At 46.1% G+C, this 16,588-nt stretch overlaps 1 protein-coding gene across 1 annotated transcript in view; it reads left to right on the forward strand.

The window, feature by feature from the left end:
• UBE2O (ubiquitin conjugating enzyme E2 O) overlaps positions 1 to 16,588 on the forward strand; it is a gene marked incomplete at its 5' end in the record, with an annotated part of 60,268 nt that overhangs the window by 30,979 nt on the left and 12,701 nt on the right. Inside the window, 9 exons of the mRNA XM_080356578.1 lie at positions 3,985 to 4,095; positions 5,003 to 5,100; positions 6,605 to 6,668; positions 8,434 to 8,577; positions 9,228 to 9,337; positions 10,166 to 10,316; positions 11,106 to 11,611; positions 14,373 to 14,527; positions 15,868 to 15,980. Coding sequence (XP_080212704.1) covers positions 3,985 to 4,095; positions 5,003 to 5,100; positions 6,605 to 6,668; positions 8,434 to 8,577; positions 9,228 to 9,337; positions 10,166 to 10,316; positions 11,106 to 11,611; positions 14,373 to 14,527; positions 15,868 to 15,980 — 1,452 coding nt within the window. The remainder of the gene's footprint in view (positions 1 to 3,984; positions 4,096 to 5,002; positions 5,101 to 6,604; positions 6,669 to 8,433; positions 8,578 to 9,227; positions 9,338 to 10,165; positions 10,317 to 11,105; positions 11,612 to 14,372; positions 14,528 to 15,867; positions 15,981 to 16,588) is intronic.

Below are 16,588 nucleotides of genomic sequence, written 5' to 3' on the forward strand. Positions count from 1 at the left end.
TGGCACAGCTAACCTCTAACCCTGAGCCATCTGGCCGGCCATGTGTGCACCAGCGTCTTCTCTTGACTCACTTCCAGCGATGTGGCCACCAAGGCTGTGATGAAGCAGGCAGCTGGCCACATGGCGTGCACCCTGCTGCAGGGATGGGGAAGGCCATTCTCTGACCTGGGTTGGGGTTTTTTTAATTGACAAAAAAGGCCTTATTAAAAAAAAAACAAAACCACCCCTTTTTTCACATAATGTTCCAAAGAGAAGGGAGGAAAAACTTGAAGGGTAATTTGAAAAATACTGTGACAAAATATTTCCTTAAGAAATTTAGTTCTTGTTTGAAATGGAAATTTGGAGTCGCCATCTTACTAAAATTGCAGCTTTATGAAGGCGTTTTAATCCAAAACAAAGAACTGTTAGCAAATTGAAATATCAGCTGTTCAGGGCATGGTACCTGGCACAGCTGGACTCTATAGTGTATCCTTCTCACTCAGAAGGATGCTCAGAGTCCTGCCTCAACTGTTTGTTCTCTAATGCTGCTTAAAGTCACTTTAAGCTTTTGGGACAACAAGTTGTTCTCTTGGCAAACATGGAATGTGTTGCTTTTGTTAGCAATTTCCATACTCATCTGAGCAGAACCTGGCTTCTCTGGCTTGTTGCACATATATCAGTAGATACATTCTCAGCAGTTGGTTTGCACACTTGCACACTCCTTTATTGTCTGTTTGCGTGTTTAAACACTCGCTTTTGCTTGACCATTTTTATTAGTGGCTGATAACCTAATTTTTTTAATTGATGAAGTGATGAGGGTATAACTCCATTTTTACTCTCCCCTCTATTCAAAAGCATAGTGAATCTGAAGATACCTTATGCTTCACCTTCCCCTCAAGTATGCTCTCAGTGTCAATGGTAAAAGAAACAAACTCCTTCTATCCCAAAGACCACCTTTGCTTTGTTAATCAAATGTACTGCAAAAATCAAAAAAGCATTTAAAACAGAAAATCTGCAAGTGTCAGCCTGCCAAATTCAAGATGTGGGATGGTTGCCCTGCACCAGTTGGCCTGGCAAATGCACAATGTGGAACTTATTCTGTATTCACCACACTCTTAGGGCTTGTTTTTAACCTTGGGTGGGAAGGACTCAAAATCCTCTCTTCTTCAGGAAGAGGGAGCCAAGTCCAATTCATGTGCTGCTCATCCAGCACAGAAAGTGGGGAAACACTGCTTTGGGGGTAACACATATAATGAGACCATTTCCTCTGAATGCGGTTGGGCCTGTAAGTCTAATCCAACTGGATGAGAAGTGGTGAAGGTGGCAGAGTTCATTTTTCCAGGTGATACACTAATCTAGGGGAAAGAATCAAAATAGGTCTGTAATCTGTCAGACAGGTGGATTTTGTTGCTTCAAAGGTTGCTGGGCAATGCTGTGCCTTTTAAATAAAGGAATAATTGAAGATCCCTTTATTAGAAAAGAGTGTGTTGAGGAAAAGAGTAGAAGGCTGGGAGGTAGAAGATAGGGGACTGAAGCTTGTGCTTGCTGAGCTGCTGTTCGTTTAGATGGTAGTTTGTTGCTCTGCCTTAAAGCTGCAGCATCTAATGAACAGGCCAGTTACATTCGAGCAGGTTGGTGGGGGCCGTGCTCTGACCATAGAGCTGCCCTGGGAGACAAGGAACAAGCTGGTGACTCCTTGCTCCAGGACTGCGTTGCTGTAATTTCACAGAGTGATTCAGCAGAACCCCTCAGCCTGCAAATCTGTCGCAGGCTAATGTTTCATGTGACAGTGAAATAAATAACTTCATCATAAACAAAGGTTCAGTGGCAGGTGAGGAAGGAGACCTGTGACTCAACAGCCCTGTAGCTTCTGGGGCTGCTTTACAACATAGATATTTCTTAACCGCAGACAGTGCTCTGCTCGCTCAAGCGTTTTGTAACTGGAAGGGGCAGCAAGATGAACTAAAACCAGCACTTTTGCCCATGAAAAGGTGGCACCCAGCTGCAATAGATGTGAGACACGTTCATAGGGTGGTGCCAGCATCTTCTCCATGGGGAAACTGTCAGAGAATGGACAGAGGGTATTGGTGTATGTCGGTGGCCCCAGTCCTGGTTTTGTTACTTGTTATTCTTTCATCATCAATAAAAGAGGGGATTTAGGCCCAGAGACAAGTGATCCGCAGGAACTGCAGGTGTTGGATTGTATTGTGTCTCAGAGCTGCTGTCGTGTTGGCTGCTGATACAGGAAAAATTAATTCTGAAATGCTCAATGTTGGTAGGGCAGGGGTTTTATTTTTAATGTTCTGACTACTAAGAAATGAAAAACCCACCAGCCTGAACTGCAAAGCACAGGCAGAGGATGGACTGGGTATACTTAATTTAGTTTAATCTGGAGGAAAAGCAGGGTGGGTGACTGTGTTCTGGCCTGCAGAAGCTGTGGGTTTGTTGAGCAGGTGCCACTTCTGAGGAGGCCTCGCTCATCCTACGGCTCCAATCCTGCTGGCAGCAGCTGTTGTGAGTCCCATCGTCCTGGCAAACCCTTTGCAGGTGAGGTTATGGTGCAGCTCTGGGCTCTGTCCTGCAGCCAGTGTGGGCTGCAAGCTACATCATGCTCAGCTGCTGTGTCTAACAATAGAGCTCGGAAAGGCTGCCTTTGCTTCCCAGCCTTTCTAGAAAGAAATGGGGGTGATACATGGAGCAGCTGCAGGGAATGAGCAGGACCTGCTCTCCTCCTCACCGCCTCCCGGGGATGCAGAGCACAGGGTTTGTGTGATGCAGCGGGCAGGTGGAAGGCACGCCAGCCAAACGGGCTGAGCAATCTGCCCAGGAATTATCCTGGACCGCGGGTGTCTGGAGGGTGTCTTTGCTCTCACTACCAGTCCTCGAGATGAGACGGGATTAGATGAGCGCCAACAAACTCCTTGGCTCCCAAAAGGGCCGCCCAGGGCTCTGAGTGAAAGCCTTGAATAAATATTTAACGTGGTGCAAAGAACAGCATGTTTGTAAGTGGACTGAGCAAACAAATCCACTTCTCACAGGGTATAAGCCCTTCAAGTGTTATGCTCAAGTCCTGTTGGAGCAGAGACCTTGATGTTTGAGATAAGGACAGCTTCAGAATTTGCTGATAGCGGGGCAGTTGTGCTGGCTCTCAGTCAGCTTTTATAATGGGCTTGTAGTCTTTAATAAATAAGAATATCGATTGTCCCAGCTGTCAGGAGCCAGGGCAGCTGCTGCGTTTGACAGTGTTTGGGTTAGCAGCCCTTCCTTGCAGGCCTCTGCCATATGTGTGAGCAACGTGCATATTGCGTGTTCCCTGCCAAACTATCCCCAGAAGGCTCTTGACAGCATGCATTATTTTCCTGGGGACAGAAGAGATTAAAACTTTGCTAAAAAGTGAAGGGGCTAATGACAACCATCTCATAATTGGACCAACTGTAAATTATCTGGCTTGAAACCTTGAAATCTGATGAAAGGTGCCAGATTTTTTTTTGATGGCAGCAAGTGAAGACCATTTATAATGTCCTCCTGCAAATTTTTTACGTGAGAAGTCACATATAGCTTTAAAGGCTTTCTCTTGTGTTCTGGGGTTGATCTTCTGCCTCTGCTGGCTCAGAGCAATGCCTGTAGGATGGTCCTATGGAGCTGCAGAGATCTGCTCGGTTGAATAGACCAAGGAGTCACACAGATCTTAAAGCCAGTAAATGCGAATCCTCTGATGTAGCGTGGTCTTACTTGTCCAGATGCAGGAGTCTCTGGATTGCTGCACTAGCAGCCATTGCAAATTTTAACTGGGAAGAAAACACTATGAGTCTTTGATAGTGATCTCACCTTCTGAGTTGTCTTAGGGTCATGTGAAATGCCTCTTCAGAACAAGGGTCTGAAGGGTGTAAGGAGGGTTTACTCTTGAGACTTGTCTCTGCACTTCCCATCTGTGCACAGAGCATGTACATGTATGTGTAGGACCTTCTGTGGGTGATAAACCCTATTTCTCTTTTGGGTTTCCAGGACAGCCAGTGTGGGACTGTAATTGATGTCAACATAGAGTGTGCTGTGAAGCTGGTCGGAACCAACTGCATCCTCTACCCTGTCAACAGCAAAGACCTGCAACATATCTGGGTGAGAACATGGCTGAGACACATGTGGGGGCCAGGCCTGTGTGGCGTGGAGGGATGCTGCTGTGTTCCAAGCAACACATGCAAAAGAGGCATCCATATAGCGCAAGATGCATCTGTGGTTTGGTTTTATTTTAAACTTACTGTAAGCATCCTTCCTGGAAGGCGGCGATGCAGCATTGCCTCATCTTCCCATCTGTTCTGTGTCTCTGATCACACCGCTGAGACCAAATTGACGTGGAGAGGGCTGGGTTGGCATTAAATTGTGTGAGAACTTCTGCACTGAGATGTGCTGGTGTGACAACCTGACTGGGGCAGCCCCATGGCAGTGGCACAGAGCTGCTGAGCTGCAGCATTGGTTCTGTTAAACAGACTAAAAATGCTGAGAGGAGTGAAGTATCTTTCTGTTGACCTGGAACAGTCTGAAACATTCCTGGTTCTCCCTTTTGAGGGGGTGGGTGATTTTCTAGAGACCATGTAGAATAGGATTTCAATCCTTTTTCTTCTCAGGAAAAGGTAATTTGGGAGTGAAGAGCAGGTGTGTCACAAGTTTTCTCAAGAAACAGCTTGTGGAAGGGCAGTGGGCCACAGGCTTCTCTGCTTGGGATGGAATATTAGGCTCAGTACTAAAAACTCATTGTTAATATTGCCTGAAGGCAAGCATGACTTTAAGATCTGAAGAAAAAAAATCCCAGAAAGCCTGAGCTGTTTAACTGGAGAATCCAGGCTGTGTGCTGACTGTCAAGCAACCTGTTCAGTGTACATTTATTCCAGTTTACAGCAAGATCTGCAGTTGCTGTCGTAAATCCCTTTGAGGTTGCTATCTAGCCTGCATTTTGTGAGGGCTTACTTGATGGCTCAAAGTACAAGCATTGACATTTATAAGGTTTTGTTTACTGTTTTCTTCACAGCCCTTCATGTATGGTGACTACATAGCCTATGACTGCTGGCTGGGCAAGGTCTATGATTTGAAGAACCAGGTCATCCTCAAGCTTTCCAATGGAGCCAGGTACTTGTTTCTGTTGAAGACGATCCCCTTGGGTTTCATGACCCTGGTTGGTTTTAAGAAAGCTAGAAAAAGGCTGGGCTTCTCATTCACACACTGCTAAGTTATCTGCTTGTGCTAACTTCACATGTAGAGTAAGAAAACATCTTTCTATGAAAACACTGAGATTCATTGTTCACTTGGTGGAAAAGCTGTTATCTGAAAGGTGACAATTTTTTTTCAATTGCTGCAGGTCAGTGCTCCAGAATTTAAGCACATTCGTCTTTAAACTGCTTATCTCCCCCAGAAAAGTGGTTATTAAAGATCAAATACTCCAGACCTTTTCTCAGTAGGGGAGCGTTACTTAACAGAGATGCAGGGAAGGAGATTTCTTATTTAAAAAGAAAAGAATAAAATCTGTGAAGAAACCTGCCAGCTAGTAGTTTTTATCAAAGACAAAATAGCAACCCCAAATTGAACAGCTTTGCTTTTTGCACTGTTATTTGCAGCTCTATTAGGAATGTTTTTTCAATGCAGACATACACCATCGTCATATCTCTAGAGAGATTTAACCAGAGATACTTAAAGAAATACCTAGTTAACTTATTTTGTAGTGCTGCGAAGCCAGCAGAAGGATCTGAATTGTGTTGCTTGTGCATGATGGACAGTTACTTGTGGACCCCTCTGAATTCATTACGTTCACTCTGATACTGAGCCGTGTCTTGTCCAACAAACTTCTATTATTGATGCAAGGAGAGGAAGGAACCAGCGGAGAGCCAAGAGGCTTATAGGCCTGGCAGCTGGGGAATAACCCATCTGTCTTGTAAATCAAGTGTTGACATTGATGCTTTAAAAAACAAAAGGAAAACAACAAACGCACAGCCCTGCAGCCAGCTCCGAGTCTTTCAAAGAGAGGCCAGTAATGCGAGAGCTGTAACAGATGATTGGTGGATGCGTCTGAGATTTTGATTGTTTTAGCTTTTGGTTAAATCAGGCTGGAAGGCTCTTACACATATGTTAAACTGGGAATGAAAAATAGCTACACTTCTCTATCTGTATCGCCTGCAGCTACTGGTACAATTTAAAGCCTTGCCTGGTTTCTGTTCTGAGCTCATGCATGGCTATGTAAAATGAGGTAGCTGTTTTCAAAATCTTTTCCTAATGAATCATTTGAAATCCCACTAGAACTTGCCCTGGACATTCATCTATTACTGAAGCAAGTGTACCCAAATTGCCTTTAGGGTCCAGCATTGGTGTGAATAACAAATGGGACCTTTGCAGCACGCAAATCTTGTTGAGCACCCTGCCTATTACTTAATTATTTTAATTTCTTCTTTTCTGCATGCTGAATGGAACCTTTAGATACCAGGCAGTACTTTTATAGCTTGTCTATAACCATTTTTGCTCTGGACCACAGAGACTTTTGGCAATATACTGCTGGGTGTATGGACAGACCTGCTCAGGCAGTGGCTGTTTGCTTTGAGGTGGGTGGCTCTGGAAATATGACTGTTTTCTGTCTGTTTTCCAGGTGTTCTATGAGCACAGAAGACGGAGCCAAGCTGTATGACGTCTGTCCTCACGTCAGTGACTCGGTGAGCTCCTGGTTCTCCTGAGAGTCTTTTGATCAGCTTCACCTTGTAAGGTTTTTGTGCAGGAAGGAGAGGGAAAGCAAAACCATAAGCATTTATAAATCCTAAAAATTAAATGGTGCATCACAGTTGAAAAACACTTAACTAGGTCTTTACTTGAAGTAATTGCAACAGGATGTAGCTTTAAGGTAATATTAGTAATGAGCAGGTTTCAAGGAGGTATTACAGTTAGTACATCCGACTGCTTTCTTTGCAAACAACTCGCGTAACATGCAGTCAGATGGCTGATGTCAAGGCAGTTCACTGTCTGTTCATTGTATCTGTACGTGCCTGAAAAGGCTCTTACTCCATTTAATGCTTTCAAAATTGTTCCCGTTCTGGAAAATGTCATAATGTTTAAAAGGTGTTCTGCTAGAAGCACTTTTCCAGGTCATATAAAATACTGTCTCTCTTGCTGTTGTCATACATCACATTCTCTGAATGCAGACCTGCCACCATACCGGAATTTTCTCTGTCATGTGGTGGGAAGGGTTTTGCTAATTTTTAGGTAAAACATAGTGCCTGTGTGATGATGGGGTCTAACCTTTCACCTTCAAAGGCTGTCGACAGCTTTCTTTTTCTTCCAAATGGCATCAGGAGGGCCGTGCTGCCCTCCTGGCAGCAATATTGGGAGTTGACTGAGAATGACATGTATTTCTTAGGAACTAGCAATGCAGTCAGCCCTCATCCTCCCCAGCCTTCAAAGCAAAAGTCCCTTTTATCTAAAACTGCACTTCTGTTAAAATTTGGTGCCTGTTTCTTGAAGAGCAAATGGAATATCAGTTTAATGGGATGTGCTGCTGTGGTTTTCTTGTTCTGTACATAAAAGGGGTGGTCTGTTGCTAGATATTCTCCAGTGTCCTAGTGTCTGCTACTTTGGGTTGTACAGCATGTTTTCTACTTGCTAAATGGATGCTGTAGCAGCAATTTTGAGATACCTCGTTCTAAGTCAGGCTGCCTTTAAAAGGTACATATTCCTCTGGAGACTTGCGGCTTGGTTTAAAACGTGAGTTGTCTCCGGTGCTTCTCTTGATCCCGTACTCAGAATTGCTGTGTGTTAGATTCTCAACTTAGATCTTGTCACACTGCTCTTACCCTTTCTGACAAATTACAAGACTCAATACAGTTTTGTGCTCAGTATGTTATCTACCCTAAACTGCTCTGTCCACCCCCACATTCTGAATCTTCAGCTCAAAGTCAGTCTAAATAGCAGTGGGAAAGAACTCTAGGACAGCGATTGTTGTATTTATCATCCCGTTTTGTTTTCAGGGAAGTGTCAAATCAACTGGTCCGCTTAAGACAGGAGTAATACACATTTAATTTGACAAGCAGAGGAGTGAAGGCAAGTGTCCTCTGGCTCTGAAAGCTGTAGGTGCTTGAATTGGAGCATGGAAAAAGACAGGAGTGTCCTTGTCTGGGACTCAGTCTGCCTTGGCTATCTCATTACTGAGAACTGTTGTGTGGAAACCTGCATCTTTTTCCTCCAGGTACCTTCGCTTCTCCTCCGCTGAGTCAGTCCAGCAGGGATGTGTGACAGAGCAGGTTGCTATAGGAACTGCTGGGCTGACTTCAGGAGAAGAATGAGCTTCAAGAGATGGGCAACTTGCAGACTTTTCCTTTGTGGTTAATCTTACTGATGATGAATGAGAGAAAAGAAATGCTGGAATCTTAAATCTTAAAAGCAAGAGTCCTTTATGCTGTTTTTTCTCCCCTCTCTTCCCCCCTACAGGGTCTCTTCTTTGATGATTCATATGGTTTTTATCCTGGGCAAGTCCTCATTGGGCCTTCAAAAGTCTTCTCCAGCGTGCAGTGGCTCTCGGGTGTGAAGCCTGTTCTGAGCACAAAGAGCAAGTTCAGAGTGGTGGTGGAAGAGGTAAGGACTGGCAGATGGACACACAGCCACTGTCTGCACAGACCAGTCCCTGGCTGGTGTTTTGGAGCAGAGTCAGCTTGCCTGGGTGTAACCTTCCAAGAGCAAACGCACTGTGGCTCTGCTCTTCTGAGGTGACAGCTTTCTCATTGTGGGCTGATGGGACTTCTGAGTGTGGTTTGGTGTTTCCTCCAAAGGGTCCCCACCAGCACTCTGTAAAGTGAATGGTGTGCCAGTATAGTTAGAAGTCAGTACTGTGGATCATTAAGGTAGTAGAAGCACCTCTTCTACTGAAACTTAGTTGCATGCTATACAGAAGCAGAGGAATGTTGCTGACTCTTTGTTCAAAGAGGGAGGAGTTCCAAGTCCATGTCTCTTTGTGACATTAACCACAGATTTGTATGTACTATAGCTCTCTTCCCAAGCCAGGTGTTATCTTTCTTGAAGGTAAAAACTGTAGAAGCCCTTGGCGTTGCTGAGAGCCATGCTATGGGAGCATTGTAGTGCTCCTGGATGTGGTGAAACTGTGCTTGGACATCTTAAATTATAAAAGTGGGTTTGCTGCTTTCCTGTGCTTAAACATTCAGATCCTAGACACTGGTCTAGGAAAGCCTCTGAAAAATTCAGTTACTTTCTTTCTCTTTACATTCTAGGTCCAGGTGGTAGAACTAAAGGTTACTTGGATCACTAAAAGCTTCTGTCCTGGAGGTACTGACAGCGTGAGCCCTCCTCCCTCGATAATCAGCCAGGAGAACCTGTCCAGGTGAGATCAGTTGAAAACCCTTTTTCACACCCTGCACAGACTGTGACATGCTGCCTACCAGCTGTTAGACACAATGCTGCTCTTCCCAGTGTCTTGTTTGTTTTTCTCCTTGTGTGGCTATATATTCCAGAGCTTTAAAAATGTGAGAGAATAGCTTCAACATTAGTTTAGCAGACACTTGAGTTACCAGTACAGGGGCTAGCATTCCACTAGTTCTCTTCAAGTATTCTCTAACTGACAAGTGCATAGAAGAATGTAGTTTCTGGCATCATTTCACTTTTTCCTGTGTCCTTCTGCCTGTGTCTGGAGCAGGCTGCATCTTCTATGGGTTTGTGTGCGATAGGCAGCTTTGGAGTCCTGCTTTGGGCCCAGGCTGGTGCTGAAGGATCATCTGGTGCCCTCTGCAGGCTACAGCTGCAAAAATGGGCTGGACAAAATTCAGAAAGAAAAAGTCAAATGATTAATAGCACAATGCAGTGTAGTTCCTGCCTGGAGCTCCTGAGCAAGCTGGAGAAGAGAAACTCTGGGATAACAGTATAAAAATACCAACTTCAAAGGTCTCATGGCAGCTGTCTCTGGGAGGGGGAGCAAGAAGGAGAGCAGTGATTGGTGTCTCACCCAAACCCTCTGTATCCCCACCCAGTCCCTGGTGAGATTCCCACTCCTCCTTTAGAATTGTGTGCCTGGAAAAGATTTGGTGTGGTGTTGGCTCCTGCCACCACAGCACTGCCATTGGCATGATGGCGCGCCAGCCTCGCGAAGGCCCTGGTCACTGCTGGGTTCTGTTACTGCTTTTGTGCTTTGCTCACGGCTGTTCTCTTCTGCCAGGGTAAAGCGTCTGGGGTGCTTTGACCATGCCCAAAGGCAGCTTGGAGAAAGATGCCTCTATGTGTTCCCAGACAAAGTGGAACCTGCAAAAATCACCTGCGAATGCCCCGAGAGGAACTGTGTCCTGGGCGAAGGAGCGGTTGCCAGAAAGGTGAGTTGAGGGGTCAAAAGCAGCATGGACTTCTCTGAGCGCTTCTGGTCACTGTGGCTTTGAAAGCAGAAATCTTCCTGGTAGTCATGTGGTCTGAAATGTGACTCCTGAAGTGGTGGTTGTAAAGTTGTAAAGAGTAATGGCTTCGTGTTGCCAGCAGCGAAGTCACCTTGTACAGCAGTCTGACTGCACTGGGGCACGCAGCTAGTGCCGCCAGAGAACGTGAACGGGACCTCGACCGCAGAGGTGTCACCTTGCAGGGGTCAAGCAGTGTCTGAGCTGGTGTGCTCTGACAGCTGGGACAGTTACACGTGTTGCTTTCGTTAATGTGACTTCAGGTTTCTTATGGAGCTGAACTGTTCAGTTAAATCCTTGCCATGGGGAGACAAGAAAGAAGTCCCTGCTTCCTAGGCCAAGTGAGTCATGCTATGGCTTCTACACGCTGGCTGTAGAGCAGCGGTGTTCCTAGAATAACAGGATATCAGCAGCCTGGATGGTGACCTCCCTGCTTGGCTGCATCTGTTACATAGATTAACATGTGTAGCCTCTTGTGACCTTCCATAGCAAAAAGTTCAGAACATGCTTAAAATAGCCTTAAGGAGCAAAACTTGCTTTCCTTGGACTAGTCCTGAGTAAAGCACTGGTGAGATGCCGGTTTACAGAGTGTGCTGGTGCAGGTGAAATGTGCAGAGGCCTGTGAGGTGCTGTTTTTCTCTGTGTCCAAGCAAACCTTTCCCCAGCTTGCTGAGTGCACGGATGTATTGTCTGACCTAGATCTGCTTTCTCTAGGTGAGGCGGCTGCTGAAGAAGCAGATCGTGAAGATCATGTCATGTTCCACAGAGTCTCAGGGTACCACTGAAGCTGCTGACAAAGAGTCTACTGCAGCTGCTGACCAAAAATCAGAAGAGCTTAAGCCTGCATCAAAATGTGAGCTGGATGACTCTTCCAACAGTGCACCAGGTCCTGGGGAGAGGAAGGAGGAGCAGCCTGAAGAAACAGGGAAGGAGAAAGGGGGAACAGCGGCACGGCAGCAGCAGCAACCTCCCTTTCTGCTCAAAGATGAAGGGTCGTCTGACTACCGGCTTCAGTCCATGGAGCAAGATGCTGATGATGAGGCAGCTGATGACACCGATGACACTAGCTCTGTCACCTCTTCTGCTAGCTCCACTGCCTCATCCCAGAGCGGCAGCGGCACCGGCCGCAAGAAAAGCATCCCTCTGTCCATCAAGAACTTGAAGCGGAAGCACAAGAAGAAGAAGACCAAGATTTCACGAGAGTTTAAGCCTGGAGACAGGTGAGTTGGATTTCCAAACCCAGGTATACTTGCCAAAATCTCCCTTATCAAAGTTCTTAGATGTAAACTACCTCCACAGCTTGGGTGGATGATGGTGTGTCTCGTGTTAGTAACCAACAGCAATTATCTTGTGATGACTGTGCAGTGGCCTGTGTGAAATCAGCTTGGTCTTAGTCCAGCTTGTGATGAAACTGGGGCCACGTGACATGACACTGATGCTATTTTATCTCAGCTACCCCTCAGGGCATCGACAGAATCTCTGTGCTGCGCTAGACTCTGTATGCAGAGAAAGAGACAGGTGAATCCAGATCATACAGCTTCAACATGACACTAATTGATCACCTCATTGGCAGCTTGTGCGAAGATGCTGAGATGGACTGTGAACGGACATTTTATCCTTCGCGAGCTGTCTCCAGACCAGCACGGAGCTCTGTGCTGGCAGGGGTTCATGCTGCAGTGGTCTCCGTTATCCTTATCCGCTGTGGAGAGAAATTGGCAACTTTTGCCAGCAGTACACTTTTTATTGGGTTTTTAATGAGCAAAATGCACTCCTTGAGAGCCTTGGAGGAATTGATTTCAGTAGCTCATTCCTAGATAAAATGGGATGTCAGCAGCTCTTACCTTTTCCTGACTTGAGAATGTTTTAAACTGTTTTCAGGGGATGCAGAGACATCTGATGACTGGCTAGCCTCTCCTGCTGGCTTCCCTTGCCTGCTTAGTTGTATACAGATCCTGCATCAGAGATGAACTAGTGCAAAATAATATGAGAGAATCCTCCCAGAAAAGAGATGTGATCAGGATTCAAGAGATCCAGTAGTTTGAGAATGCCCTGAAGTTCACTGGCATTTTGTTCAGGTGTTTTAACCTTTCCTGTATGCAAGGAGAGCTATTCTTTCAGTCCCTGTGGGTTTTGAACAAATTGGATTTGAAGATCACAAACCTCACAGAGCAGTAGTTGAGTGAAAGCAAAAATGGGTGTGTGTAATAGAATCAGTTCCCAGGAACTCTGGGTTCACTTTTCACTTCTCACCCCCATACTGAGTGTCACTACTTCACTAACAGTTTTGTTAAGGAGACTTTAGCTAGTAAACCTGGGAAATTTCTGCACTATATAGGCAGTGGGGAGAAATCCCTGTGACAAGACAGATTCCTGTGCTGGATCTGGGCAGCTCCTTACCAGGAAAGGCAGAGATCAGGAGTCAGGACACTTTGCAGAGATGACCGCGTCACAGAGAATACAAAATAGAGGCTTTTTCAGCACAGAATATGAAACCTCAGCTGATACTTTAAAGGGCTTGTGTGGCAGCTGGTCATGGCTCAGTATGAGGGGTCTTCACTGTGGTGATACTCAGATGAAGCTGGTGAGACCATCAGTAGGTGCTGCCAGGCGCTGCTGGGAAATGCGGAGTGGCTGGGCTCGCTGCAGTTTGTCACCACATCTGATGTGTCAGCTCGTGGCATCTCTGAAGGCTGGTGGCCAACTCAGCATGTGGCTTCTCCATCATTTAGTGACCTGCTGCAGCTCTCTGGGCAGCACACAGGCCCCTGGTTATTTTTTAGTGAGGATATACAGGGGTTTTTATTAATGTCAAGTCATGATTTTTATTTGTGAAGCTGCACAAGCTGCACTGCAGACAGGACTGTATCATTTCCATTGGCAGCCTGTCTCTCTGCTCTCGCATCCTCAGCTGCACTTCCCCCAAGGAACCATGTCCTGGAATGTCACCCACCACACCTGACCTCTTCCAGACTTCCTTCTCTGATAATTTCTCTTGTTGAGTGCTGGCCCTACTAGAAACTTCATGTTATTTCCACTTACAAATATTTCTCTGACATAGAAACGGGGCTGGGAGAAAACAGTTGTATTTGCCTGTTGTGCCTTCTGTATGGTTTGACTTAAAAGGAATGTAAATGCAGCACTTGTGTTACAGCTGGAAGGCCTGGCCAGCAAATAAGGAAAGGATTTAAAATCAGCATGGGGTTCAATTTGTTCTGTGCTGTAGGAGAGCTGAAAATGGTGGAGGGCTCATTAGAAGAGTCTGCCCAGCCAGACCGCAGCTCTGTTCCTCCTGCCCCCCAAGCTACTTGCCATTCCAAGCGACTCTGTCGAGCTCCAGCATGGAGCACCAGTGTGTGGTCCATTGTTGCATGTTTGGGTTTCATTTCTGAGCTGCAGAGAGACACATGCACGTGTTTGAACAGCTGGGAAGGAGATTTTTTTCTCTCTCAAACAAAATCCTTTTTCTTTACCCACATTCAGTATATTGCCTTTTTTTCCTCGCTTTCTGGAAGGGCTGAGATGGATGCTGCTTTATCTTACCAGTCCCATGTTCCTCTAGCTTCAAAGACTCCTCAGAGCTGCCAGGCTAGAACATGCTTCAGTGGAGATTATAAGTGTTGAAGTATTTGAAGCTCCTGTCTTGCCTCTGCCAGGGGTAGGAAGTGGGTGCTGGTAGCTGTTGATTTGCTCCACTAGGAATAAAAGTGAGCTCAGCATCAGTTCCCTGGAAAGCAAGTCCTCCTGCAGTATAGACTTGGAGCAATATAACGTCTCCAGTGACTGAGAACCCATCAAAACCAAGCCTGCTGCGTAGCTGCTTCCACTGGGACTAGATGTGATTTCCTGACCCACTCCCCAGTCTGACGATACGTGTGTTTGTGTTGCCGAGATGCGTCTTGATTCCTGACGTTGACAGCATCATGTTTTGGTTGTGCTCGTGCATGTTTCCTCTGGTGACTCATTGCCTTTCTGTGCTCCCAGGGTTGCTGTAGAGGTGGTGACCACGATGACTTCAGCTGACGTGATGTGGCAGGATGGCACCGTGGAGACAAACATTCGCTCCAACGAGCTGATTCCAGTCCATCATCTGGACAACAACGAGTTCTGCCCTGGCGATTTTGTGGTGGACAAAAGAGGTATTGGGTGTCAAAACAATGCTCTCCTAGGGGGACAAACATGCTCTTAATTGCAAAGTATTCTTCAGTCTGGATCTCCTAATGTACATTGTAGCCCTTTTTATGGTGACTGTTAGTTGTGATCACTTGAGGTAGGCACGGGAGCCTAACAAGGGGCAGACAGTGATTCAGCCAACGTAACATGAATGTCAGCAGAGAGTCATTATTTAAATACCAAAGTTGAGCTATGACAACAAGCAAGATGTGGAAGAAATAAATGCCAAGGAACAGAGCTAGGATTCCCAGTGTTTCTGTAGAGGTGGCTCACCTTCTCCTTCAAAGTGTGAATGGTATCTCTCTTATTCACCAAACCAATTGATGGTACTAATGAGGGTCACAGTACAAGTTCAAGGAGACTTACAGCTTTTGGATATGAAATATTGATGGTATGCCATCTGGCTCTCAGCTCCTTTTTTAGCAGGCTTAGACATTCAACAGTGAGGAGCACAAGGTATTGTCAGGTTGGGAAGAGGGGAAGCTGGCTTAGCAAAAAAAATGCTGTTTTGCATTGGGCATTTTTGATGAGCAATAGTCTGCTGCTGTGGATTAGACATAGTTTGTGGAAACTAAAGTTATCCATCAGCTCCAGCTCTACAGTTGTACTTTGCCCCTGGGAATCTGTATTCCTCTGTGTGTCCGACACGCTCTCCAAGCAGCCTGGGGTGCCTGCAGTTCCTTGTGTCTCCTGCTAAGCATGTTAGTCGGTGAATGTTTGTCAGCCAGATAAATCTGAAAGATGTCTGGATGTCAGCGTGCTGGATAACAGCCCAGGCCTAGAGGTGGCTTAGACCCAGCTTCGATGTTCTTGGATCCCCGATGTATGTATGGGCACGTGTATCCCTGCCTGCATCTTGCCTGCCTTCCACCTTTGCCCTCCGGTCCATTTTTCCAGAGCAGCAAAACTTGTGGGTGACACATTTCTAGATGAAGAACAGGGCAGCTCTCTGGGAACTCTTGTCCAGCTTGTCCAAAAACTCTGACCACCTTGATGTGGAGCTGGTTTGGAGAGCAGAGCACTAAGGTGACTGTGTGTTATTTCTTGGTGACAGCTCGGAAGTGGTCTCAAAGTGGATGTGTTCACCCAGTCCAATGCAACATAATCTTTTGTCTTCACGCCATGCCCTGTTAAAATGCAACTTGTTAGCAGAGTACAATTTTAACTGTGTAGGAAGAACATGCCATTCACAAACAGAATGTTTCAGTTGTGAGAGCTTGGGAGCTGACAGCCTCAGTTGCTGTGTGAAGTCTGTGCTCCTCTGCTTAACTTTGTCTGTTTTCTCCCCTACCATTGCGACCAAAAGCTCAGAGCTCTCAGGACCCTGGGTTGTACGGAGTCGTGCAGTCTGGTGACCACATTGGCCGTACCTGCGTGGTGAAGTGGTTCAAGTTGAAACCCACCGGAGATGATGTGGAGGTGAGTGCAGGAGTCAGTGCCTGTTGGAACCAGCTAAGAGAAAGTGGCCACAAAACAGCACAGCCTTCACAGATAAGCCTGGGAGTCAGCTATGCAGTGGAGTTTGTCCTTGAAGATGGGAAAAGCAATGTGCTTTTGGGCCCGAGAGGCTTAGCTAGAGGTGGTGTCACTTCATATTTGTAGTTGCCTGCGAGGCAGTGAAGACCAAGCAGAGGGTTTACATCCCATAGTCAACATCAGGCTCTGGTATGGATGAAGATTTTTGCTAAAGTTGTCACAGACAGTGATTTCTTGGGTTCACTGTGTCTTTGCTCATGGAAAAAGAATCAATTTATTGCGTGTTGTCCTACTTGCCTCTGCCAGACACTATTGCCTATATCAGCCTAATACCTTCTTTTCAGGGCTTGTAGGAATGCTGTATTTTGCAGAGTCTTAGGATCATAGAATCCCGACAGGCTGCGGTCTGGTTGGTGATGGGAAGGGAAACTCGAACCACACGAATCTGGTGTTATGTTTTCTGCCTTAGGATGGGAGATCCCATTGTCATAACCGAGTAGGGCCCTTTATATCCAGAAGCAGAACATTGGTCTGGCCTGGAGTTACACTCC

This window comes from Nesoenas mayeri (genome assembly GCF_963082525.1).
Source record: "Nesoenas mayeri genome assembly, chromosome: 19".
Taxonomy (NCBI): domain Eukaryota; kingdom Metazoa; phylum Chordata; class Aves; order Columbiformes; family Columbidae; genus Nesoenas; species Nesoenas mayeri.